The 26,912-nt window shown below is 42.4% G+C and overlaps 1 protein-coding gene across 3 annotated transcripts; it reads left to right on the forward strand.

Moving 5' to 3' along the window:
* Positions 1–4,929: 4,929 nt before the first annotated feature.
* On the forward strand, positions 4,930–26,061 carry SULT1C2 (sulfotransferase family 1C member 2). 3 transcript variants are annotated; one of them, XM_032262986.1, is made up of 9 exons: positions 4,930–4,946; positions 5,647–5,849; positions 10,773–10,945; positions 11,673–11,804; positions 17,376–17,473; positions 21,067–21,193; positions 21,659–21,753; positions 21,902–22,082; positions 24,575–26,061. In XM_032262986.1, exons 3-9 carry the CDS (start codon positions 10,795–10,797, stop codon positions 24,685–24,687), a joined length of 897 nt encoding a protein of 298 aa, XP_032118877.1. In that variant the 5' UTR covers positions 4,930–4,946; positions 5,647–5,849; positions 10,773–10,794; the 3' UTR covers positions 24,688–26,061. The 3 variants fall into 3 exon arrangements, with proteins under 3 accessions (XP_032118877.1, XP_032118876.1, XP_032118878.1); XM_032262985.1 differs by lacking the exon at positions 4,930–4,946 and having other exon boundaries at positions 5,601–5,849; XM_032262987.1 differs by lacking the exon at positions 4,930–4,946 and having other exon boundaries at positions 5,603–5,849; positions 11,679–11,804; positions 24,575–24,933.
* The last annotated feature ends 851 nt before the right edge of the window (positions 26,062–26,912 follow it).

The following is a 26,912-nucleotide window of genomic DNA, read 5'->3' on the forward strand; positions in this document are numbered from 1 at the left end:
TGAGATTTGCACAGCTGCACTTGAGCCTGGGCAACAGAGTGAAACTGTGTCTAAAAAAATAAATAAATACATAAATAAAATAGCTTATTTAATTACTTGATTTGATTATTTATCTGGTAATTACTGATGTTAGCATCTTTGTGTATTTATTGGTCAGATCATCATTTGTGAAGTAGTATCTGTTCAGGTCTCTTGCCCACTTTTCTATTAGGCTATCAGTCTTTTTCCCATAGATTTGTATCAGTTCTTTATATAATCTAGATATGAATTTTTTAACAACTTCTATGTTACAACTATTTTCTTCCACCTTGTGACTTGCCTGGTGAGAAGTGGTTGAATCATGGGGACAGGTTTTCCCCATGCTGTTGTCATGATAGTGAGTAAGTCTCATGAGATCTGATCATTTTATAAAAAGCAGTTCCTCTGCACATGCTCTCTTGCCTGCTGCCATGTAAGATATGCCTTTGCTCCTCCTTTACCTTCTGCCATGATTGTGAGGCCTCCCCAGCCACGTGGAACTGTGAGTCCATTAAACCTCTTTTTCTTTATAAATTACCCAGTCTTAGTTATTTCTTCTTAGCAGTATGAAAATCGACTAATACAATCACATTCAACAAGTGGTTTCCACATCCTGCCCCCATTCCCACCCCCAGTGACACATTCCATCCCAAGAGATAAGTATGGCTGACTCTGGGGTACAGGCTTTGGTGTGTCTTTTTCCATACAGCTGATGGACAAAACATTTTTTACAAAGACAGGATCACATCAAACACATCATTTGATGTGTTGTTTCCCTCACTATATGATCAGTTATTCAATGTCCTAACATATGTATAAAACATTATTTGTTCACTTCAGACATCCTAAAAGTGTGTTGGGACTATCATGGGTCTACTTTTCTATGCTTCTGAAAGGTTCAATTATCACATCTAAAGGTGACAGCAAAGATCCAGAAACTTGCACAGGAAGTCTTCAGTTAAAAATTGATTGTGCTCAAAGTATAGTTTCAGTTTTTGAAACTTAAAAGACACTTTCCTAAGAAACAATGCTGAAAAGAGTACTGGGTTCTCAAGATCAGAGTAATACCTACAATGAACTTACAAGGTAGCTGAAACACCAGGCACTCTAAATGAATTGTAAGTAAAAAGATAATGCTACTGTAAAACTAGTTATTAAATAAAACAGATTATTGCATTTACTTGAATGTCTGTGCCTTAAAACAAACTGCCAATTTAGCTGGAGAAAATGGTAAATGAAGTTCAAAACTACTATGAAAATTTTGAAAGAAACTTATATTTTTTCAAAACTCCAAAAACTGGTATTAGTGTGCTATGGGTTGAATTGAGTCCCTCTCAAAAATGTTGAAGTCTTAACTCCCAGTGCTGGTGAATGTGACTTTCTTTGGAAATACAGTATTTGCACAGGAGATCATTAAGGTGAGCCCTAATCCAATAGGACTGATGTCCTTATTAAAGGAGGAAATTTGAACACAAACACACACATCATGTGAGGATAAAGATAGAGATTGGGCTGGTGCCTGCAAACCACCAGAAGCTGGAAAAGAGGCATGCAACAGATTCTCCCTCACAGCCCAAGAAGGAGCCCACCTTGTATCTTGATCTTGGATTTTTATCTATCAGGGCTGTTAAACAAGAAGTTTCTGTACCTTAAGCCACCCAATCTGTACAGAAGCCCGAGGAAACTAATAAAGTGTCAGTCTTCATTATTTCTAACTGCATCACATCTCAGGATTTCTCCTCCTTGATACAAATATGCCACATCCCTATGCTAACAGCCATCAGCCATGGCTGGAGTGGGGCCAGGGCCCACAAACGGAAGGATGAGAAGGGGAATACGAAAGAAAAGAGTAGAAAGTGAGGGAGAAAGACACTTGCTCTGTCTTTCCCTGGGTGACTGGACAAGAATTGGACAAGAAAAGGGAAACAGAGAATTAAAGCCAATGAACACTGCAAAGTGAGAAAAATGGCCTGAGAGACATGTAATTATGTAAACTGTGGATGGTCAAAAACAGAATAAAAATTTTTAAAAGACAAGGGAGCACAGGCTGGGAGAATGCTGAGCCAGTTTCCTGGATAATAAGTGAGATCCATATAGTTACAAAAAAAGTCAGGTTTTGCCCACCTAGTACTACAGGACCTGCAGGAAACAACTCATCTGCTCACTTGTGGACTTGGTGAAAGGATCTGTGTGACTCAGGCAAGTGTTACAAGGCTTGCCTCAAGCAGTTGCAGCTGAAGGAGAACATGCACCCAGAAGGGATGGCTATGTCCAGAGAAGAGACCTTTGTTCCTGCTGCTCCTCAAAGCCACCCTGCTAGAACACAGGCGCCTTCCTCTTTGTACCAGTGGCACAAAGCAGCTTGGCTACTTTTCCCAATTGTAAACCATGATCAGATCCCTCACAAAACTCTTCCAGGAGGCAACGGTGGTTTTGGTCTTTCTAGTGGACAGAAGCTGCTGGAGACTTTCCCCTAACTCCAAAGAAGGCACACTTTACCTGGTTCCCAGAAACAGCTCAAAAAGTTCCAGATGTACATGAATCACAAATCAGGGAAAATCCACGTGGATGGATTTTGTATAAACCACGGACTAGGGTGAGGAAAGGGCAAAGCATTGAAGGAAGCACCCATTCGCAGGGCTTGAACAATCCTGGAGTGAGTATCTCCTTACGTTTTGCACTTTAGTTCCCTCATCCAAGTCCCAGTCCTGGTGAAAACTAAAATTTTTCTTTCATTCATTTGTTAATTGATTCAATAAATATATTAATCCAGTTGAATGGGTACATGGTGAAAAACTATTCACTGAGCTCATACTATAGCCCATTCTGGTTGAGAGATAAGACATGTTCATTAAAAAATGGTACTAGTGGACTTAGACTCCAGTTGACACACTGGGAAGATAGTTGATTTCCTCATTAAAGTAAAAAGAGAAAATTGCTGTAAGAGAAGGGCAAATTGATCCTATGAACCACACACTGTATGATTCAATTTATGTAAAATGTCCACAATAGGGCTGGGCATGGTGGCTCACACCTGTAATCCCAGCACTTTGGGAGGCCACAGCAGGCAGATCATGAGGTCAGGAGATTGAGACTATCCTGGCTAACACAGTGAAACCCCATCTCTACTAAAAATACAAAAAATTAGCCAGGTGTGGTGGCATGTGCCTGTAGTCCTAGCTACTCAGGAGGCTGAGGCAGGAGAATCACTTGGGCCCAGGAGGCAGAGGTTGCAGTGAGCCAGGATCGCACCACTACACTCCAGTGTAGGCGACAGGGTGAGATTCCATCACAAAGAAAAAGAAAATTTAAATTTTTAAAAAATGTCCACAATTGGCAAGCCTATAGAGACACAAAGTAGATTTTGGTTTCTTAAAGTCGGAGATGGGGGTAGGAAGAATGAGGCAGTGGCTCACACCTGTAATCCCAGCACTTTGGGAGGCCAAGGCAGGCAGATCATGAGATCAGGAGTTCGAGACCAGCCTGGCCAACATAGTGAAACTTCATCTCTACTAAAAATACAAAAAAATTAGCCAGGTGTGGTGGTGGGTGCCTGTAATCCCAGCTACGGGAGAGCCTAGGGCAGGAGAATCGCTTGAACCTGGGAGGCAGAGGTTGCAGCGAGCCAAGATCATGCCACTGCACTCCAGCCAGGGAGACAGTGCAAGACTTCATCTCAAAATAAATAAATAAACAAATAAATAAATAAGGGATTTCATTATGGGGTGATGAAAATATTCCAAAATTGATTGTGATGATGGTTGTACAACTAAAAGCATTGAACTGTACACTTGGGTGAAATGCATGGTATGTGAATTTAATCTCAATAAAACTTTTATTTTTTAAAAGCATATGGTAGTTCACAGTAGAGATTGCTTCCAGCTATAACGTAAGGAAAGGCTTCAAGGAAAAGGTGGGTTCTAAGCTGAAGAATTTGACTCTATGGAAACAGAGTAAGAACATTTTTTAGCGATCGGATCTCACTATGTTGCCCAGGCTAGACTCAAGTAGCTGGGACTACAGGTACACAGCAGTGTGCCAGACTAAGAGTAAGAGCATTTTTGGCAGGGGGAACAACAAGAGTGAAGCAGGGAGACAGGAAATTATAGGATGCATACAGGGGACAGTAAGTCATTCAGTTCACCTGGTGTGTGGGGTCCACGGCAGGGATGGTGTTATATTAAAGAAGGTCTTGAGCCAGGCATTCAAGAGGGTTGAGGTAGGAGGATCACTTGAGCTCAGGAGGTCAAGGCTGCAATGAACTATCATCATGCCTCTTCACTCCATCCTGGGCAACAGAGTGAGACCCTGTCTTATAAAAAATAATAATTAATTTAGAAGGTCTTGAATTCAAAGTGCAAGTATCCAGAATTTGAGCCATAAACAACCAGAGGATAGCCTTATCTGAGCTGAGCTTAATTTATATGCTGAAAGTATGAGACAATAGTAGGGAAGAGACCAGAAATAGGGAGACTGCTAGAAGATTGTGCAACATCCCAGTTCATCTGCCACAAATGTGGAGGAAGCAGACACTAGCAGTTTCTGCAATTGTAGAGACTGTGGCCCATGCAGACAGCAAAGGCAGGGAGATGCAGCATGCCATACAGCCTGGCTCTGATATTGGCAGACACCTTAGCAGGCTTAGGGACTTTAACTGCAGAGAAAATGTGAGTTAGCACTAAGAACCGTGAATCAGTCCTATGGGGCTGAAAATTGACAGCATTGGGATAAGTGGAACTGGGAAGACAGCAAAAGTAGAAAATGAAAGTTCAATTTTTTTTTAAAACAAAAGCTCTTTGGAAATGAGGAAGAAGTGGTGTCAGCAAAGAAACATTAGGATGTACAGGGTCAAAGAAGACAAGGGAAAGTTTGGCAAGAAGGGCAGATGGGGTGGCGTTATGCTTAAATTCCACAAGGAAAGCACCGGGGTAGGTACAAGGTTGGGGCTGGCAGAAGAATAGCAGTTCAGTGATCATTAACTTGGTCCATTTGATTTCCCAGGTAACCAAAGACACCAAATACACTCTGCCTCCAGGAGAGTGTACCCTTTGTACAACAAGACAAGGTGGAAATAAGTAGACACCTAAACTCTAGACTTTTGCTCTATCCTCTCTGCATTTTGGTGTAGATTTCTTCCCAAATACAGTTTGGGAAGAAAGGAAAGAAGAACCAGCAGTTTTAAGCATGTGCTACACAGTGTGTTTATGAACATTGTTGCTTTCAATCTTAAAGCATGGATTGGAGACAGGCAGTATTACCCACACTTCATAGATGCAGAAAGTAAATCTCAGGCTAAGGATGGAGGAAAAGGGAGTTCATCAAATAAGCAGGAGCCTATCTGAAATCTGATGCATCTGGTCCTAGAGCCAACCTTCCATTTCCCTCCAGTCCCCACCTGTTTAAGCTTCCCTGCCAGTGGGAGGAGGGAGAGCCAGAGCAGCCTACGGCCAGGAGAGATGTGAAGAGCTCTAGGTGGTGACCAAGAGGAGGAGGAAAGTGTGCCTTTAGTTCATATGAACTAGAGGGAGCTGGTATTTGCACAGCAGTCAGGGTCACATGAGTGATCATGGTACAGCGAGAAGTTCTCCCTCCCAGGGCAAGGTCACAGTTTGTTTCTGTTCAATCCAGATTCTTCCAGTAAAAGCTTCAACTTCCCACATTGAAGCTGAGAGCCTCCCAAAATGCTGGCTACCTGCTGAGCACCCCGTAACTCTGAGACAGTGGTAATTTGACCCTCTGCAATTGCCGTCTGCTTCCTGCCAAAGTCCTTTCCGTGACTGCTGACCCTTGGGTGTGCCTTTGAGCTGCTGACTTCCAGCTGGAACTTGAAGGTAAGAATACGGCTTAAAAGAAATTCTGTACCTAACTCGTTAGTTTATTTTTTAGCCTTTAGCCACATAGGTGTGACTTTATAGATGAATTTACTGAAACCAGAAAAGATCCTCTGATAAAATAATATAAAAAGAACTTTGTAACCAACAGCCTCCAGCCTAAAAATTCAGACCTAGAAATTCAGGACCCCAGCCAATCACCTCCCAAAGCTCTCTACCCTATAATACTATCTCTTTCTTCCTCCCTGATCTTTTCCCGAATACCCTCCATGTCCCATCCTCCTCCAGGGCCAGCTCAACTTCTCTGGCTAAGACTATTTCTACTTCCATGAGAGCCCTCCTCTTACACCAGCCTTATAAGCAAGTAATTGTAAGACAGGAAGTAAGAACTATAAAATTTGCATGCAAACTACTATAGGATCCCATGGAAAGGAGTGATTATTTCTGTTTACAGAGTCAGGAATGCCTCCACAAAAGTGGTCATAGGGATCTGGCCTGATGGGATGAAAGGTTCCTGCTGGCTGCTCAACAGGAAATGTGTGTGTCTACATGCCTGCCTCTCCAAAGGCAGGAATCATGTGCTGATGTGCCCCAGCAATGAGAGACCTGGGGAAGTTGAGAAAGGCTTGGAACTTATCCTGTGGGAACTGGCAGGTCCTTCTGTTCCCACTGCACTACTCACTTGCCTCAAGTCTCTTGCTGCACCTCCTTCTCCAAGCTTTAGCCAGGTTCTGTTACTCCCCATGCAGGCTTCCAACAAGAGCAATACAGTGGGATGCATAGTACACTGGACAGCCAAGCCCTTAACCACCCTGGTCTTCAGCAGCAGCAGGTGCCCTTCCACACACGTTCACAGTCATACCCAGGCTTTCAGTCATCAGCTACCTGCGCAGAGCACAACACCTACCACAGAGCTGGCCAATGTGTTACGTGAATGATTCTCAGGACATTATTTCCAGGCCAGAGACCTAAGCTCACATGTACACCTGCCTACAGACCCCTTCCATTGGGAAGACCCACAAGTACCTCAGACTCAACCCCAGAATTGGACTCACCATCCCCTTGCCCCCACCCTATACAGGACATTCTCACTGTGTCCTCACATAGTCATTCCTCCATGTGCACACACCCCTGGTGTTGCCTAGTGTGTCCTAATCTCCTCTGATTACAAGGATACCAGATTGGATTAGGTCTTATCCTAGTGGCCTCATTTTAACTTAATCACCTCTTTAAAGACATTATTTCCAAATACAGCCACATGCTAACATACTATGGACTAGGACTTTAACATATGAACTTAGAAGGACACAATTCGAGCCCCACTAATATGTGTCTTAGTCCATTTTGTGTTCCTGCAACAAAACGCCTGAGGCTGGGTAACTTATAAATATCAGAGGTTTATGGGCAGGCACAGTGGCTCATGCCTATAATCTCAGCACTTTGGGAGGCCAAGGCAGGCTTATCATCTGAGGCCAGGAGTTCAAGACCAGCCCGGCTAACATGGTGAAACCCTATTTCTAATAAAAATACAAAAATTTAGTCAGGCATGGTGGCATATACCTGTAATCTCACCTACTCAGGAGGCTGAGGCAAGAGAATCACTTGAACCCAGAAAGTGGAGGTTGCAGTAAGCCAAAATAGTGCCATTGCACTCCAGCTTAGATAACAAGAACAAAACTTCATCTCAAATTTATAAAAAAAAAAAAAAAAAAAAAAAAAAAAAAAAAAAAAAAAAAAAAAAAGAGGTTTATTTGGAACCATGATTCTGGTGGCTACAATGTCCATGAGCATAGTGCTGGCATGTGCTCACCCTCTGGTGAGGGCCATGCTGCATCAAGACATGCTGAGAAGTGGAAAGGCAAGCAGGCATGTACAAAGGGACCAAACTCACCCACTTCTGGGAGATGGCATTAATCTACTCATGTGGGATCCACCCTTATGCCTCAAACACCTCCCACAAGACCCCATCTCTCAGTACTGCTGCACTGGCAGTTAAACTTCAACATGAGTTTTGGTGGGGACTATCTACATCCAAACCACAGCAGTACCCAAAAAGTGTTTCGTAGTTTTATGTTTACATATACGTATACTTTTTGTTCATAACTATGTATAAACAGTTTTCTATCACTGCCATAACAAATTATCAAAAATTTAACAGCTTAAAATAACACAAGTTTATTAACTCACACCTAACAGGTGTCTCTGGGTAAAATCAAGGTGTTGGCAGGGCTGTGTTCCTTTCCAGAGGCTCTGAAGAAGAATCCCTTCCAAGCTCATTCTGGTTGTTGGAAGAATTCAGATTCATGTAACTGTAGGACAGAGGTCCCATTTCCCAGTTGGCTTCATTCTGTGCTTCTGGAGGCCATGCCTTGTCTTGTTTTCCCCTTTGTCTCTAAGCCAGTAATGGCAAGTTGAGTCATTCTCATGCTTCCAATATCTCCAACCACTTCTTCTGCCACATGACTCTCTGACTGGCTCTTTTGCACCCTTGTCAACTTTTAAGTGTCCTTGTGGTCACATTAGGCCCACCTGGATAATACAGGACATGCTCATTGCCTTAAGGTCTTTAGCCTAAATTCCATCTGCAAAGCCCTTTGCCACAAACTGTAATGTATTAGGAATTAGGACATGGATATCTTTAGGGCCATTATTCTGCCTACAACAATATACATTTGAAAAAGACTGATAGAAGTACATCAAAATAATAATAACTCTTGTTTGGTAGATGTTTTCCTTGTACATTTGGACTTTTTCCAAATTTTCTGCAATGTATACCTTTAAATTCTCCATAAAAAAGGGGCAATTTTTAAAAAAGGAACATAAGACTTGTAGACAGATTTTGGCTGTGATCCTGGACAAGTTATTGATCATGTGACTCTCAGCTTCTTCACATTTATGAGGTGATAATTTTTCCTTCTTGATAAAATTGTCATATGAATTAAGAGAGAAAAAGAAAAGTCCATGAAGGACCTAACAGAAGGCCTACAAGAAATGTTTGTTCTTATCCCTCCTCTGCTGAAGTTGATCATACCGTAATTTCAGGAGTACTATCCAAACTCCATCTTCTTTAACATATTATAAATACAGCTGCTTGTCACATTTGAAAATTTTCAGAAATAATTTCTCTTCCATTTTCTGAAAATTGTCTTCATCTTAAAGGGCTCAGCTCAATCTAGAAGCAGAAGCTACCATGAAAACTGGCCTCGCTAGAGGTTGAATAAAAACCTGGCTCAGTTATTTCATAAAATGGATGAGAAAACTAGGTGCCCAGATTAGCGAGGCCAGTTTTCATGGCCTCGTACTGTTACATTTTCTGTAAGGACCCTTTCAGATCTGAAGTTCTATCACGCATATTAAGCAAAAGCTAAAATAAATTAATGTATACCATGCACACAGCCCAGCGATGACAAATTGAAGTGTTTGATAAATGTTAGCTTTATCAAGTAGCCAGTTATCCTTGAGTAATTGTGGCTTACTTCTTCTGCTTCCTCCTTTTGGTGCATTTAAAAGTCTTCCCTCAATACAACAATGACAAAAAATCATACACATACAAGGCAAAACTGGGCAAAAGAGTTATTTCTACAAATGGTCAATAAGTACATGAGAAGATGCTTAACATCATTAGTCATTAGGGAAATGTGAATCAAAACCGCAATGAGCTGTGTATTACCCCACACCCAATATGATGTCTATTACCAAAAACAAAAACACAGGAAACAGTAAGTGTTGGTGACAATTTGGAAAAATTGGAACACTTGTGAACTGCTTGTAGAAATGTAAAATTGTGCTGCTGCTGTGGAAAATGGTGTAACAGATCTTCAAAATATTAAACATAGAATTACCAGATGACCTAGCAATTTCACTTCTGAGTATATACCAGAAAGAATTGAAAACAATAATTCAAAGAGATATTTGTACATCAATGTTCACAGAGATCTAATTCACAACAGCCAAAAGTTTCCATCAACAGATGTATGGATAAACAAAATGTAGGCTGGGCATGGTGGCTGACACCTATAATCCCAACACTTTGAGAAGCCGAGGTGGGTGGATCACCTGAGGTCAGGAATTCAAGACCAGCCTAGCCAACATGGCGAAACCTCTTCTGTACTAAAATTACAAAAATTAGCTAGGCATGGTGGCAGGCACCTGTAATCTCAGCCACTTGGAAGGCTGAAGCATGAGAATTGCTTGAACCCTAGAGGCAAAGATTGCAGTGAGTCGAGATCGCGCCACTGCACTCCAGCCTGGGCAACAAAGTGAGACTTTGTCTCAAAAAAAATATATATATATATATGTATATATAATATATATATAAAATACATGTAAAATATATATAATATAAAAATACATATAAAATATATATTATATATAATAAAATAAAATAAAATAAAAATATAATAAATATAATATAAATAAATATAAAATAAATATATAAATGTATATTTATAAATATATAAAATTATATATTTATAAATTATATATTTTTAAATTATAAAAATATAAAATATATAAATATATGTATTTATAAATATATAAATAAATTATATATTTATAAATTATAAAAATAAATATAAATAAATAAAATAAAAATATAATAAAAAATATATAAATATGTATAATATATAAAAATACATATAAAATATATATTATATATAATACATAAGAGATAGAAAGTAAAATGGTGGTTGCCAGGAGCTGAGGAAGCCTCAGGAACTGGAAGTTATTGTTTAACAGATACAGAGTTTCTATCTGGGAAGATGAAAAAATTCTGGAGATGGAGGTTGATAATGGTTGCACAACAATGTGAATATATTTAATGCCTCTGAGCTGTACACCTATAGATGGTTAAAATTATCAGTTTTATGTTATGTGCATTTTACCACAACTTCTTTAAAAATCTCCTCTATTCTTTTCCCATAGGGACCCCCAACCTTGAGACACTATGGCCCTGACCTCAGAATTGGGGAAACAGATAAAACTGAAAGAGGTGGAAGGGACCCTCCTGCAGCTTGCAACTGTGGACAACTGGAGCCAGATCCAGAGCTTCGAGGCCAAACCAGATGATCTCCTCATCTGCACCTACCCTAAAGCAGGTGATTGCAGGGCAAGAGGGACAGCAAAGACATGCTGAGCCTGCATGGGCTGGTCTCTTTTTTTTTTTTTTTTTTTTTTTTTTGAGACGGAGTTTCGCTCTTATTACCCAGGCTGGAGTGCAATGGCGCGATCTCGGCTCACCGCAACCTCCGTCTCCTGGGTTCAGGCAATTCTCCTGCCTCAGCCGCCTGAGTCGCTGGGATTACAGGCACGCGCCACCATGCCCACCTAATTTTTTTCTGTATTTTTAGTAGAGACGGGGTTTCACCATGTTGACCAGGATGGTCTCGATCTCTTGACCTCGTGATCCACCCGCCTCGGCCTCCCAAAGTGCTGGGATTACAGGCTTGAGCCACCGCGCCCGGCCGGGCTGGTCTCTTAAGTTAGAATTCCCCTTGATAGGAAATCTGCTCCTCCTTATTGTTCCACAATGGGGTTCGGGGCTCGGGGCTTAGGCAGGATACCTGATATCCCTGGGTTTTCCAGAGAAGCTGCTGTGCTCTGCCATGCACTGCTCTTGGGTGGGCTGAGCCTTGCCTGTGCTCCTCCACTCCCTGCAGAGATCCAAAGTCCATCCCACATGGACTTCCATCACTCATGGTTAACAGGATACTGACCCGAGGAGAGGTGGATGGAAACACCAAGCTCCACATCCCCTTTGTTTACTCAGGACTCTTCAGGGAAGATTGTCTAGCACGTTTCTGCTTCTCTTCCTTCTTTTCTGAGCCTCAGGGACAACGTGGATTCAGGAAATTGTGGATATGATTGAACACAATGGGGATGTGGAGAAGTGCCAGCGAGCCATCATCCAACAGCGCCATCCTTTCATTGAGTGGGCTCGGCCACCCCAACCTTCTGGTAAGAGCACCTCCCTCTTTCTTTCCTCCTGCTTTCTTTCCCTCTCTTCTGTTTCCCCCTGTCTTTTCTCACTTTCACCTTTTCTCCTCTCTGTCTCTCTCCCTCTCTCCCTCCTCTTCTCTCTTTCTCTTTCTCTCTCATTTTCACTGTCACATGTTTCTTCTTTTTATCTTCCTCTCATCCTCTATCTACATATTATTTAATATTTTTTACCGAAAGTGAATCGCCAAGTGAAAAGGATGTATGCTAGGGTCAGATTCTGCCTTTTCTTCTTAAGCTCTCCCCCAGTCATGTGCAACTGTAGAACATACAGAAGATGTAAAAAAAACTGTAAGCCATTCACTCCTTCTTCTCTCTGTACCCCACCGGGATAAAGCTCAGTGCACCCAGGAGAGTATATAAGAATCGATAATTCACACACACACTACATACACACACACACACACACACACACACACACACACACACACTCCAATGCATTTGAAACCAATTATTTCTGTTCAATAGAGAAGCCATTTTCAGGTAATGCTCACCTTGGAAGTGTTTCTCTTCACATAAAAAAAAAAAAAAAAAAAGAAGGAAGCTAAAAGATATAATCAAAAGGCTATATTTCAGGTAACTGGGAGATGATGGAAGTATTTTGCAAAACAAGGACAGGAGGAAGGCCTACTTCCCTAAGTTGTAGCATTGCAGAGATCCATGTGATAGAAAACTGGGAACACAGGTAGCTGAAGCATGAAAATGTAGTCAATGAAACTAGGATGAAGTCTAGACTTGGAGCAACTGGAGACAGAGGTCTCATAAATTCCTAAAAATGTCTTAGATAGAAAGTCCCTGATCTGATGCATACAAGACATTTGTAACCTGTGCAAGGTGTCTCCAAGTCGGAATAGCCTTAAAGGATTTTGCTTTCCCCTGTGATCCTACCATCCAGCCCCTCTGGCTCTTCTGGCTCTCAAAGAGAAGAGAATTGTCACTAGGTAGGTAACCACTGGCTTTGCAATCCAGTGCCTGTTCCCCGCTGCTCTGAACTACCTGTGGGGCTGGGGCTCTGACCCCATAAACAGGCCAGCCTCTGCCTGCTTAACCGTGATCCCACTCCGTGTGCCATCAGGGGCTGCTGTTTTGTGTGTGTCTGATCTGCTCCTTGAGCAGCAGGATGGTATAACGATTAAGGACTACCAGGGTTTAAATCCCAACTCCATCACTCACCTCATAACGTTTAAATCCTGATTCTGTCACTGACATCACAATGTTTACATAACCTCTCTGTGTTACAGTTTCCTTAGCTGAAAAGAGTGGATAAAATCAAGACCTATCTCAGAGAGTTGTTGTGAAGATTAATGAATTCAATATTTCAATATAGGTAAAAAGCTTGAAGCAGTGCCTGGCACTGCCTATCTACGTGTTAGGTATCTCTTACTAACCACCTCTCCAGGCCCCATGATGTGTTCCCTGATTATCTAAGACCAGCATTTTTGTTTATTTAAAGATGGGGTCCAGCTCTGTCACCCAGGCTAGAGTGCAGTGGTGACATCATAGCTCACTGCAGCCTGGTACTCCTGGGCTTAGGCAATCTTTCCACCTCAGCCTCCTGAGTAGCAGGGACTACAGATGAACGCCACCAGGCCTGGCTAATTTTTTAATTGTTTGTAGAGTTAGGGTTTCACTCTGTTTCCCAGATTGGTCTCAAACACCTGGCTTCAAGCAATCCTCCTGCCTTGGCCTCCTAAGCCACTGGATTCATGGACATAAGCCACCACACCCAGCCCAAGAACAGCTTTTGATCTTTGTTCTACCTCTTGCCCCTGCCCCTGCCAATGTCTTACCTCTGACAATTTGGGAGATTAAAGAAAGAGGAGAGGCCTAAGCAAGATTTCTAATGAAGCACTCTTGGCAGTGGAGAGCAGAGTGTTCAATCATTAAATCTGCATAACCACCAGGATAGAGCTATAGAATCTGCAGAAAGGATAACCAATTGCCCAGTTTCACATGTCAGACAGAGGCACCCTGGCCTCTTTATGAACCAAGGTGACCTGTATCCAGGACTCATAAAGAGTCTCGGCTTTTTGAGAGTAACAAACAATCTCGGGCTTTATGATCTGCCTGGCCACAGACAGCCGAATGCTGGCTGGAGACTTAGCTGTGCAGTGGTTTTCTTTCAGAGTAGATAATCCCTGCCAGCAGAGATGAGGAGCACCCCTGGGAGGAGACGAGTTGCTGACATAGACTCATGGCTGTTGGCCAAAGGTCTCAACCACTCTTGGAGCAGTCTGGAGTGGGCAGACACCACTGGATAATGGACTAGCTTGTGCTCTGCATGGTCAGTCTCCTTTCCAGGCCCCCTTCCACTCTCCGATCCACTCCCAGCCTCAGAACTGTTCTGTGACAAAAGAGATCACATCTGTGACCCACAGAGAATTGATTTGGAAAGACTTTGAAAAGACTTGTGTCCATGTGTGTGTGCATGTGCATGTGCGTACATGCATGCATGTGTACGAACTGTATATAGGTGAAACCTAGAAATGATCCACTCAGTTTCAGCAAACATCTATGCTCAAGGCCTGGTGCCGCCATTAGACTTCACACCTACTTGCCCTCAATAAGTTATTGTCCCATTGAAGAAACCAATGCAGAAGATATAACAACAAGCATGGAGCACTATTGGCAGAGTGAGGGGAATATGGCCAAAGAACAGTTCCTGGAAGTGACACCTAAATGATAAACTGTTGACATTGCTAATTTTCTGCCTCTGTCTCCTGTCAGACTGCAAACCCTTTGATAGCAAGAAACAAGTTCTGTTTAACTTTGTACTCCCATGGGGCTGTTTCTACAGTATTGGCTGGATTGATTTATCCCACGCAGCCATAAGCAATTTGGCTTGTATCCCAAGGCTAGGATCTTAGAGCAGCTTTTGAAGGCCAAAAATAACCCTTTTTGCCCCCTTCTTCCCTACTAGTGTGCTTGGGAATGGGCCCTGCAGCCTGGGCTGTGTCATGCACTCTCTCTACCCTGAGTCTGAGCAACCATCGTGGCGGGTGAGGCAACTCCAAGGGGCTTTTCTGGACCATTGACGAGAGAGAGGTGAGGCGAGAGGGTGGAAGGGTAGAATGTACAATGTACCTATGTTTATAAAAGAAAACACTGGTCAACTTCTTTATTTAAAGCCCCAACTCCACAGCATTTCTCTCTCGTGTAAGGGTTTTTTACAGAAAAGTTTGGAGTTGGAGCTGGGCTGAGCCCACCAAAAGGGCTGGATCAGGAGTCGGTGTGGGCCTTCCTACTAGTCATGGGCAGAAAGGATGACTGTGTGCCATTTGAGGACCTTGATGACTGAGTACAGATTTCCCAATTAGAAGACTAGGTCTCTTTTAGGTACTAAGTGGTTACTGCTCTCAGGGCATTAAATCAGGTGTGATAGGAAAGAGGAGAGTCATGAGCATCAGGAAGGAAATCAACCGGCCTGCAGATCTCACTTTCTGGCAGATTCCCTGAATTTGCTTTCCAGCTTGGGACTGACAGTCCAACTCCACCCATAACTTTCCCTTCTGTCCTCTGTGTCTGCTAAGGTTTATTATCGTTTTCATCTCTGTGTTTCCCTACATTGTGCTTCTTTAGCTCCACTACTGCTTTTCATTTCAGCTACATATGCTCTGCTATTTAACCATATTCATTGCAGGTTTTCATGTCCAGACACTTTATAAATCTTCCTGGTCTTTTTAGTAGTCTCTTGTTTCCTTGCTCATGTTTTCAACTTTCTCTTTTATTTCTTTGCACTTTTTCTGAGATGGGGTCTTACTCTGTCACCTAGGCTAGAGTACAGTAGTGCAATCACAGCTCACTGCAGCCTCAATCTCTCCAGCTGAAGCTATCCTCCCATCTCAGCCTCCCAACTGGACTACAGGTGCATATCGCCACACCCAGATAATTTTGTGTGTGTTTTTTTTTTAGAGACAGGATTTCATCATGTTGCCCAGGCTGGTCTCAAACTCCTAAACTCCAGCAATCCACCTTCCTCAGCCTAGCAAAGTGCCGAGATTACAGATGTGAGCCACTGCGCCTGGTCTTCTTTGCATATTTTAAATATAGTTATTTATATTCCCTATCAAGGCATCCAATAACTGAGGTCACTAGGAGTTTCGTTCTTCCACGTGTTTTTTACTAGCTCTTGTCCATAGAGCTTTTCCTTCATTTGTTTTGTAATTTTGTATAAATAGCTCTTTTCTCCCTGTCTTGATCTCACACCTGCACTGGAACATTTCCAATCTAGAATAGTTTAAGTTAACTTCTGGTCCAAGCAGGTAGTATGATTTCATATCCATGTATGTAGTATGAAAACAGAATTATGATTGTGTGTTCTCAAAAAAGCCTCTTTTTCTGCACCCAGAGTCGAGACAAAGAAATTACCTTACCTCTCTTTGTCAGTAGGTGTTGTTTTTCTCTCTCACCTTTCACTGAAGTGGCAGGCATTTGAGTTTCTCAGGTAAATGCATGGGTCTCTGTTCCTAATCTGTGCCTCACTAAAGCCAAGGCCTACCAGCCTCCTCCCTGAGCAGGGGTCACTGAACTGAGGACTGTGTGTCCCGGGAGGTGAGCCCACTCAGGGAACCTGTCATCAATGCCTTTGCCCACTTCTCCATCTTGTGGCTCCCTCCCTCTTCACTTTGGTACTTTGAGGCTCCCTGTATTTTCTTATGAGCCTGATTATGCATTTAAAGGATGTGTTTGGCGTTTTAATCAGAATCTGCAGGTGTGTGATTAACAGGAGAGATCTTCATAATGTTCAGGCCACCATGCCACCAGCAGTGGAACTACTTGGAGAGACCCTTGAAGACTGAGTGGGACTGACCAGATGCATAGAGATCAAGGCCAGAGAGAGGCACAGGGGCCTGGGGCAGCAGGACCAGGGCACGTGGAAGGACAGAGTATGAGCTGGAGTAGAGGTGGAGCTGAGGAAAGAGACTAGAGGCAGGACAGCTCGGCAGGTTTTCTAAGGAATATGGACTTCTACTCTAGAGTAGAAACTCCTTGGAGAGAAGGTCTGTGTTTTTCTTGCCCTTCTCACCTTTTCCCCTAACCTCAACTTAACACAGTGATTGCACAAAATGCACATTAGGGGTTTTAAATGAGAGAGTAGAAATCATGTCTCACAGGCCAGCAAATTTACATGTTTTTAGGGATGAAACAAGTGACTGCAAACAGGGCAGGTACATGAGAAGCCTGCTGCAGGCACAGAGGGGTCATCTCTGGCTGGCAGGAAGGTGAGGGAGGCCTCTGCCCTCTGGTCCTGGCTGGCTCTGCCTCAGCAAGACATCACTTGCTTCTGTCTCCTCATCCTTAACGTGACAGAGTAAATTAACTGTAAGGCCCCGTCCAGGTCTGAAGCTGTGTAATTCTACAAAAATGAAAATGAAAATGGTACCAATAATCCCATTGTAAAATCCCAAAAGAAAGTCAAGAGACTAGCAGAAAGATAGGTAGGTGATGGGATATACTGGACAGAGCCTGGATCATGAGGTCCCCATGTAATGCTTGTACTACACAGATGTTTCCTCTTGAACTATTTTAAAGGTGTGGAAAAAGCCAAAGCAATGCCCTCTCCACGGATACTAAAGACTCACCTGTCCACTCAGCTGCTGCCACCATCTTTCTGGGAAAGCAACTGCAAGGTAAGACAGCAACAGCTTCCTGTGACAGAAGGGAGAGTAAGCCCACCAGAGCTAGTCCTGCAGACCCCAACGCAGAACATCCATCACCTTTGCCTCTTCACTGTCTCGGATGCTTACCAGCAAAGAGAAAATGTGAAGTTCTACACTTAGCAGGACATGCACCTGAACAGTTTCAAAGAGGATATGAAGGCAGGAGCCAGACTGAATTTTTGGAGGGAACTAAAGACACAGGGAGGTAGTGAGTGCAGGTAGTGTGGCTGTGAAATGAAGCAGGGAAGATGGTGGTCCCAGGCTGTAGGCCATGGGGAGGCCCCTAATAAACCAGGGAGGGAAGAATGAGAGGAAAAGAGCTAAAGATCTCCCCAAAGGGTAAACAGATGAACAGGCAGAGCAATGCTCTTGAGGACACCTGGCCTCAGCCTCTGGTAGACTCTGAGTTCCTTGTTTTATTTATTCTGTGACTGTATTTGTATGCACCCTGGTGCCTAATAAGCTCCTGGCACATAGAGGGCATTAGACACATGCTTGCTGAGTAAACATGGAAGTGGCTGTGAAGCAAGTGGAGTCTAAGGGTACAAACTGAGCTGCCAGCCTTGGTGAGAAAGTAGGGCACTGTTTTCTCAGAGGCAGGAATGAAAGGAGAAGAAGAGCTAAGAAAGATATGTTTTTGGAGGACTAGAGTTAAGTTGGAGGACTCATTAAATGACTTCAGTCCTTTCAGTAATGTTGGATAAGGAGACGAAAAATTCCATGTCCAGGATTATGGCAAACTAGGTATTCTGAATCCCTGGAACCCTTTTGTGTAAACCATCGGAATACTGCATAACAAATCACAAGTTTCCTTTTAAATGCATAACTGAGATCAAAATAAAGTCCCTAAGCTTAAAACCTGCAGAGGAAACTGAAACTCAAGAGAGGAAAATTGAGAGTGGGGCTCTTCTAGGGAAATATGACCTGGATAATCCAGCAACTTGAGTTTTAATGGCTGCACAGGGACAGCATCAAAGCCCAGGACACAAGGAACCAGAAGAATGAGGAGCCAAAGCTGGGACCACTGAAGGGCTCCATCCAGGCAGAGGGAGACCCAAGCGAACTGCTCTGCCTTGACCTAGGCTCTCAGCTCCCTTGAGAATGTATAGCCACAGGTTTCCTGTCCCAGGGTTTCAGATTCAAACTTATACTCCTTACCTTGTCCAAGAAACTACAAGCAGAGAAATTAGCTCAAGGTGGTCCCCACTGCTAGTGTTCCAAGGTCCTCTCTGGAGGGACACAGCTTCAACTCAGGTCCCATAGGATCCCCACTTGAGCTCACCATCCCACATTACAAAATACACAAAAGAACAAGCTGCCATGAAACACAGTCTTCAGAAAGAACCCATGGCAGAGTAAGACCTCAAGAGCTTCAGACAATATAACTATCAGCTCTAGAAATAAAAGAAGGTTCAAGTTGTGTGAATAAATGAAAGAGTGAATCAAAAATAAAGAAAAAAGATACTTTTAGACATAGAATTATTAAGTAAATAAATGGAATTTCTACAACAAAAAATATACAGTCATTGAAATTAAAAACTCAAGAACAGGTAAAGTACAGAATAGCTGCACAGAGAATCAGTGAACTCAGGCAGGAAGGTTTGAGGGTAGAGGTTTGAGGAAAGAGGAGAGACCTGTGGCTGGAGCTAAGAGCTATGAGAGGGAGCATGGGAGAAACTAATAAAGGATTATCAAGCAGCAATGAAGAGGATAAAAAATACAGAAACTCAGGCGGAATATTTTATATCAACATTTTAAAAAATCTTTACTGGTGCTTGCAGCTTGGTAAGTTGGAGAAGAGAAGATGGGCAGTAGGACTTAGTAGATAGTAACAAAGTCAACGCCTTCAGGAGCAGGGTTTCTCAACCTCAGCACTTGTTCTAAAGGGCCTGGGAATTGATTTAATCAGGCATGGCAAGACACGCAGGCATAGTGGTGACTGTCATAAGGAAGACATGTATCCTCACAGATCCCGAGAACAGGAGGCACGGCACATCACACAGGGCCTCACAGGGAAGCATGGGGATAGGCCAGGAGGCAGAGAGATTGAGCGGGAGACATGGGCAAGAGGCTTGATGTGTTTTCATTGGGAAGGAACAGATGAGGCAGGATAAGCAGGCTTGGGATTGGCCAGTATAAACCATTGCAGCAGGCTCTCGGGCACAGGGGCTGGGCCTAGTGGTCTGGTATCTGACACTGGGGTGGTCAGGGCAGGTGAATTGTGACCTAGTATGTAAGAGCCCAACAATGGAGGTATTGGGGGTGTAGGCTCTGGGGTGTTATAAGCAGTTCCTCCAGAGTCAGCAAAGCCCCAAGATATTAAAGCATCAGAATACAGAATATAAAAGATAAAATTAATACAGCACTCCTGACATTTGGAGCAGATTTTTCTTTCTTGTCAGTGGAGCAAGGAGACTCTTCTATGTATTGTAAAATGTTGAACAGCATCCTTGGCCCCTACATAGATGCCAGTAGCACCACCACTCCAAGTTGTAAAACCAAGAATGTCTCCAGACATTGCCAAATGTCCCCTAGCGGACAAAATCATCCCATCATTCCCAGTCGAGAACCACTTAAAAGTGAAACAAAAAAAAGCACAGCATTGAAACAACTGATCATAGATCTGAGATGGGTAATCAAGAGGTCCATTTGGGATTGATGCTGTTAAAAGTTCAAATTTGGTCAAATGAAAAGTTGGGAGGGTGGAGGGATCTGAAGTTGTGGTCCAAGCGGAACCGGAAGGGATGATTGTAGGGGCAGAGCTGAAATACTTAGAGATGGAAATCATTCAAGCTGAGGAGACCAGGAGAAAAATAGGGGCTATTTTCTTGCTCTGTGGCTCATACGCTTTTCTTTTTTTTTTTTTTTTTTTTTTTTTGAGACGGAGTTTCACTCATGTTACCCAGGCTGGAAGGCTGGAGTGCAATGGAGCAATCTCGGCTCATGGCAACCTCCGCCTCCTGGGTTCAGGCAATTCTCCTGTCTCAGCCTCCTGAGTAGCTGGGATTACAGGCACACACCACCATGCCCAGCTAATTTTTTGTATTTTTAGTAGAGACGGGGTTTCACCATGTTGACCAGGATGGTCTCGATCCCTTGACCTTGTGATCCACCCGCCTCGGCCTCCCAAAGTGCTGGGATTACAGACTTGAGCCACTGTGCCCGGCCCAAACTCTTAAACAAGAAGCTTCTGTGCATCTTTGGGAGGGTACTCGAGGGGTCATCAGTTTTGGCTGATACTGTTGGAAGTCTCCTATTCACGTGGCAGGTCATAGTTTATAGAGAAAGATTTTGCTCCTGATACCAAAGGGGAAATCAGGTAATCTAACCACCAATCCCTAATCGATAAGCTAGTTAAAACGACTGAGTTTGTAGTAGAGAGCAGACTTGGCAACAAAGCAGAGACAGGAAGAGGAGAGAGGTCACGAGGCCAAGTTGTAGGGCCAGCACTGCAGACCTGAGCCAGAGTGCACAGCCACCCTCACGACGGCTCCACCTAAGGAAACTCTGTGAAAGTCCACTTTTTATACTACCTTTTACCCACCTCTTTTCTTACCCCAAAGTTCCTTTATGTAGCTCGAAATGCCAAAGACTGTATGGTTTCCTACTACCATTTCCAAAGGATGAACCACAAGCTTCCCGACCCTGGTACCTGGGAAGAGTATTTTGAAACCTTCATCAATGGAAAAGGTACAGAACATCCTTCACACCCTTGCATTCTCACTCCAGCTAGGCTGAGTCTAGGGAACTACAGTTAGCATTTTATCCCTTAGAAAGCCTGTGCCTCGGCAAATGTATCTTACCATAGACTGGGACTGGGCAGAGTCAGCTGGCCACTTTCTGAGTGTAGGCCCACAGCCCTCAGCATTTTCCACCTGATTTAAACCGTTTAAGTAGAGCCACCCTCCTTCCAAAGGGTGTCCTTGTCCCTATGTGATTGCACATAATAGACAGGAAGCCACTTTAGGGAGGATGTTGGAGCAAGTCACCCCAAGGCTGTCCCCATCCACATCATCCTCAAAATCAAACAGATCACAACCCTTAGGATATATCTAACCCAGAATTTGGGTTTCCTCTCTCTAACTCAATCCCTAATACTCAGCAGGTTTTATACTATGCCTATGTAGACCATTCTGTTTCCTGTGTCTGTTTCAGTGGTTTGGGGTTCCTGGTTTGACCATGTGAAAGGATGGTGGGAGATGAAGGACAGATACCAGATTCTCTTCCTCTTCTATGAGGACATAAAGAGGGTGAGTGAAGGCTCTGCAGAAGAACCATTTTAAAGTGGTTCTTCAGGTGCAGAGACATTCAAAGTTGTTTCAAATGACATCCCAGAGAATTGTAGTATTTATTTCTAATACACTCATCCATTCAAGTCCAATGTTACCCTTACCACAGGACCCAAAGCATGAAATTCAGAAGGTGATGAAGTTCATGGGAAAGAACTTGGATGAAACAGTGCTAGATAAAATTGTCCAGGAGACGTCATTTGAGAAAATGAAAGAAAATCCCATGACAAATCGTTCTACAGTTTCCAAATCCATCATGGACCAGTCCATTTCCCCCTTCATGAGGAAAGGTGTGTGGGGCCTCTTTATCAAACACTCAGATTGTCTTGTAACATTGTCTCTGCCTGCCTCTTGGCAGACAATACTGGGTTTTATTAATTCCAAGACAATGCACTTCAACTATTCCTAATATGTGTTTCTAATAAAACCAAGGATTTGATGTTGTAGAAGAGAGCTTTCTAGGGTCTTGCTCCAGTATTTGGTTGCAAGGGACAGAGTCCCTCAAGCTAGCCCCAGTGAAAGGAGCTTACTGTGAGGATTCACACTGGGCAATAAAGGAAATGCAATCACACAGAAAACTAGGAAGAGGAAACACCACTGGTCCAGACCTCCCGAGGGCCCCTGGATCGCAGGGTCCAGGACTCAGCAGCAGGAGGGATGGGTCTTTGCTCCAAGGCTCCACCATTTACAGGACTCGGCTGCTTTTCATATATCTATTAGGCATGGACTCCTCTGCTGACCAGCTTCCCATCTCTCCACCCATTACACTCTTCTCCTAATTTATAACTTCCGATGACTCAGTTTCTGCCCATAACTTGGTCTTGACCTTGGCCGAAACCTGCTCTACTTCATGAGTTTCAGTTACAACTACCGTTGAGAACTGCCTCATCCTCAGTTTTTCTTTGTTCCAATTCCTGAAAGAGAAATTCTAATTGGCCCATCTAATATTTTTTAAGAAATCCTTTATCCCTTTGTAATTTAAAAAGCATAACATGTCATTGTTAAATATTAAACTGGGCCGGGCAGATTGGCTCATGTCCATAATCCCACATCTTGGAAGACTGAGGCATGAGGATTGATTGAGGCTAGAAGTTCAAAGATAGCCTGGGCAAAATAGCAAGACCCTATCTCTACAAAAATATTATTTAGCAGGGTGTGGTGTTGCATGACTGCAGTCCCACCTTCTCAGAAGGCTGAGGCGGGAGTATCACTTGATCCCAGGAGTTTGAGAATGCAGTGAGCTAGGACTTTGCCACTGTACTCCAGCCTGGGTAACAGAACAAGACACTAGCTCTTTTTAAAAAATAAATTCAATTGATATAAAATATATTTTTAAAGGTCTCTCCACCAAAACTCCACCCCTAATAAGTAACTACCAACAGTATGGAAGTCCCTTTCTCTCTCATTTATAACATATACATTTTTATTCACAATAGTGAAATCATGATATACATATTGCTTTGAAATTCTTTTCTTCTTCCTCTTTGATTTTGCATGTGCTTGAATTTATGCTCTTGCATTTTCCAATCTACAACAGTATTCCATACCAATGAAACAAACCAAAAAATTCTACCCCTTTTCTCTTTGGATAATCAGTGGTAATGATTTGTAAAGATGCCCTTCTTCAGGCTCATACATAACCATCTTTCTATACACCCTCCTTCTTCAGATTCATACAGACACAAAGATATGTAACCATAATGAAAGCTTGCTCCCTAAAATGCAGAATGGGGTCATATTTTGTGCCTTTACTTAACAGGATATGAAACACCCCTCCAGGGCAAGGCATATAGACTCATATACCTCACTGATTTTTGTGGTCCCATGTTATACCAAGCTAAAGATACATCGTAACTCATCCAACTATTCCCCTAATGATAGACACTATACTTATTGTTTTCAATGTTTGTTTTTCTGCATAATGTTACAGTAAATACCTTTGTGCATAAATTATTATTTCCTGATGGTTTTACTTCTGTTGCATAATTTTCTGGGAAAGTCATTGGTGGGGAAAAGAGTATTTCCCCTGTTTAAAATTAGTTTAAGTTGTTGCTTGGTGAGAAAATAGTATCTCATTCATATTTTTCCAAAATTGTTTTTTATTGAGATGTAATCAACATACTAAAAATGCACAGAACTTAAGTATGCAGTTCAACCCATTTTGACAAATGTATGTACCCACACTGCCAGCACCCCAATCAAGATATGAAACATTTTCATCACCCCAGAAAGTTCCCTCTGATGCCCCTTTTCAGTCAATGAGGCACGAGAGGGAACTTTCTGGGGTGGGAAAGTTCTGAGGGAACTTTCCAGGGACAACCATTTTTTCCAATTTCTATTACTCTAGATTGATTTTACCTGTTGCCGGACTTCACATAAATGTAATCTCACAGTATTTACTTTCTTGTGTCTGGTGTATTGTGCTGAACATAAGGTTTTGGGATTCCTCCATGTTGTTGTGTGTCTGTAGTTTATTCTTCTTTTATGTCTATGTAGTAATCCATCATGTAAATATGCTACAGGTGGGGCCAGGTCATGCAGGCCACTAGCTGCCTTGGGTCAGTTGTCCAGCTGACTTAGAAGTCCATCCTCCTGCACAGAACCCCCTAGGACTGCTTTTTAGACCAGAGCTGCTCATGGACAGGTGTCCACTGAAGGAGGAGTTGGATGAGTCAGGCATATGGACAGGCCAGATTCAGTATGGGCACTACACCACTTTACTCAGGGACACTATATCTTTCAATCATAAAGTTACACTCCTGTCTGGCCTTCCTTTTTCTAGGAACTGTGGGGGATTGGAAAAACCACTTCACTGTTGCCCAGAATGAGAGGTTTGATGAAATCTATAGAAAAAAGATGGAAGGAACCTCCATAAACTTCTGCATGGAACTCTGAGCAAGATATAAATAAAATTAAAAGGTGGATGGCAAGAGTGCAAATACTATCTTCGATACTTCAGTCCCAGCCAGAAGAATCTCTGAAAGCCTACTGTGAATGTATATGATGTGGTACAAACTATGTCTATGATGATTAACACTATGTCACCACTTCACTTTTAAAAAAGGATCACGTCTAATGTCCATTTTCTCAACTATTCTTTCCAAAGTAAGAAATAAGATAGCTTAATAAACTAAGTAAAACATATGACTTGAATATTAAAAAGTTCGTTTTAATCCCCATTATTCTAGAAAATGTGTCCTAGTCCAAATATTAGGTTATGTCTATATTAATAACAAAATTTCTGGCATCTGTCCTGGCCATTCAAGGAAATCCAGCCTGGGCTGAGTCCTGGAGTTCTGCCAGGTCTCAGGAACACTTTGAGGGCAACTGTGGTGCAGCCAGCCCTGAGGAAACATGGCCTGAGTGCTCTCACTGGCAAATGGGAATAAATGGAAGTGCACAGAAGAGATGTCAGAAAACCAAAACCTGGTTAATCGTCCTAGTGCTAGGTCATGTAGAAAACAGAAAGCATGATGGTGGCCTTTTAGGAACCCAAGTTATATCCTGGTGAAAGCAGAAAGGAGAAGACAGGATGGCTGGCAACAGTGTCATCATGGGCATGGCTCTCAGGCGTGGAGGTAATTGGGTCTTGGCTTCAATGCTACCCGTTTGGGAAGCCCTAAACCAAGTGAGGTGTTCTTTTCCCCCACTTCCCATGTTTGTCCCAGTTGCAGGCCTGTTGTTGTGCATTTACTTATCAATTTCTTATCTGTTCCTCTCACTCAATTGTTAATTCTTTGGGGTTCAGTCTCATGCAGTATTTACTCCTAGTACCTAATGCAGTGCCTGGCACACAATAAGTGCCCTTGAGAACTTGTTGAGGGAGTAAAAAAATGCATGGATAAATGACTACAGCAAATGACAAATTCTCAACTTTGACACTTTTTTTTTAGTCCCAAACAGTGGCATTCTACAGCTTTGGGTAGTAAGAGCACTTCACCCTGGGAGCAGGCAATCAGAGGAAGCATAAAACCAACTAAAATTCTGACTGTTTTTTGTTGGATTTTGGAAAGTATTCTTTTTTTTTAACAGGGCCCCACTATGTTGCCCAGGCTAGTCTCAACTGACTGCTTTTTATTATCACCATACACTGGCAATTCCAAACAATGTCGATGTTAAAATACTTCTCCCTGAAAAAAAGAAAAAAACTCCTCTTGTCCTAAGTTCTAAATAATAGCTAGGTTACTACTGAGTTTTAACTATATGCATGTGAGCTTCAAATAAGCATCTTTTTATTATGTAAATAAATAAAAGTGATCTGCATCCCCACGATATTGTAAATTTTTGTTGTTTGGTTTCATGTCTTATTCACCTTTGTACGGAAATTAATTCAGAAACCCCAGGCATAGAACCTACCTTTATAATTGCAACAGGTAGATGTAGCTCTGCCTGCTTCCTTCCAAGGTTAAGTTCATAACAGTTCAGAATCCTTCAAGCTCACTTCAGGTATAACCTGTGTCTCCAACCCTGCAGTATTTGGATATTGCTGTTTAAACAGTAGATTTGCCATAGGTGATGATGGCACAATGATTGTAAAGGAAAAGAAGCAGAACATCTGAGTTTGTGCAATACTCTTATTCTCTGAAATGACTTGGGGTTTTCAGTTGTATCCAAAATATAAAACAGTAAAATTTCAGAGTGTGAACAGCAACATTTACATCCTTGTTTAGTAAGTACAAAGTTGTGTTCATACAGGAAGTTCACAGACTTTGAATAACTTTAAAAATGAAATTTACTCTTTTCTAAGTGTTAATTATTTGTTTTAAAATATAAGAATGAATCAAGAAAATAAGACATTACACCAGTGGTATAATTTAGTAATTATCTGACTTGTACTTTTTGTAGACATTTTAATTTTATTAAATTGGCATTCTGATTTTTTTACTGGCATGAGTTTATACACAAGGTTGAACAAAAGAAAAGTTTCACTGACTACATTTCTTTACTATATTATTATTTGTCTCTATGCATGACTAACACTGAAAATAATTTTGCTGTTTAAGGAAGTAATGGTTTGGCTGTGTCCCCACCCAAATTTTATCTTGAATCGTAGCTCCTATATTTCCCACATATTATGGGACGGACCCCATGAGAGATAATTGAATCATTGAGGTGGTTTT

This window comes from Sapajus apella, unplaced genomic scaffold (assembly GCF_009761245.1).
Source record: "Sapajus apella isolate SASKATOON/1434 unplaced genomic scaffold, GSC_monkey_1.0 scaffold134, whole genome shotgun sequence".
Lineage (NCBI taxonomy): Eukaryota > Metazoa > Chordata > Mammalia > Primates > Cebidae > Sapajus > Sapajus apella.

Excerpts from the sequence above, each read along its gene's own strand:
- SULT1C2 (XM_032262986.1), top strand. The coding sequence starts at position 10,795 with ATGGCCCTGACCTCAGAATTGGGGAAACAGATAAAACTGAAAGAGGTG. Across the intron at positions 10,946-11,672 it reads CTGCACCTACCCTAAAGCAG|CCTCAGGGACAACGTGGATT; the intron begins GTGATTGCAGGG and ends TTCTTTTCTGAG. Across the intron at positions 21,754-21,901 it reads TCTATGAGGACATAAAGAGG|GACCCAAAGCATGAAATTCA; the intron begins GTGAGTGAAGGC and ends CCCTTACCACAG.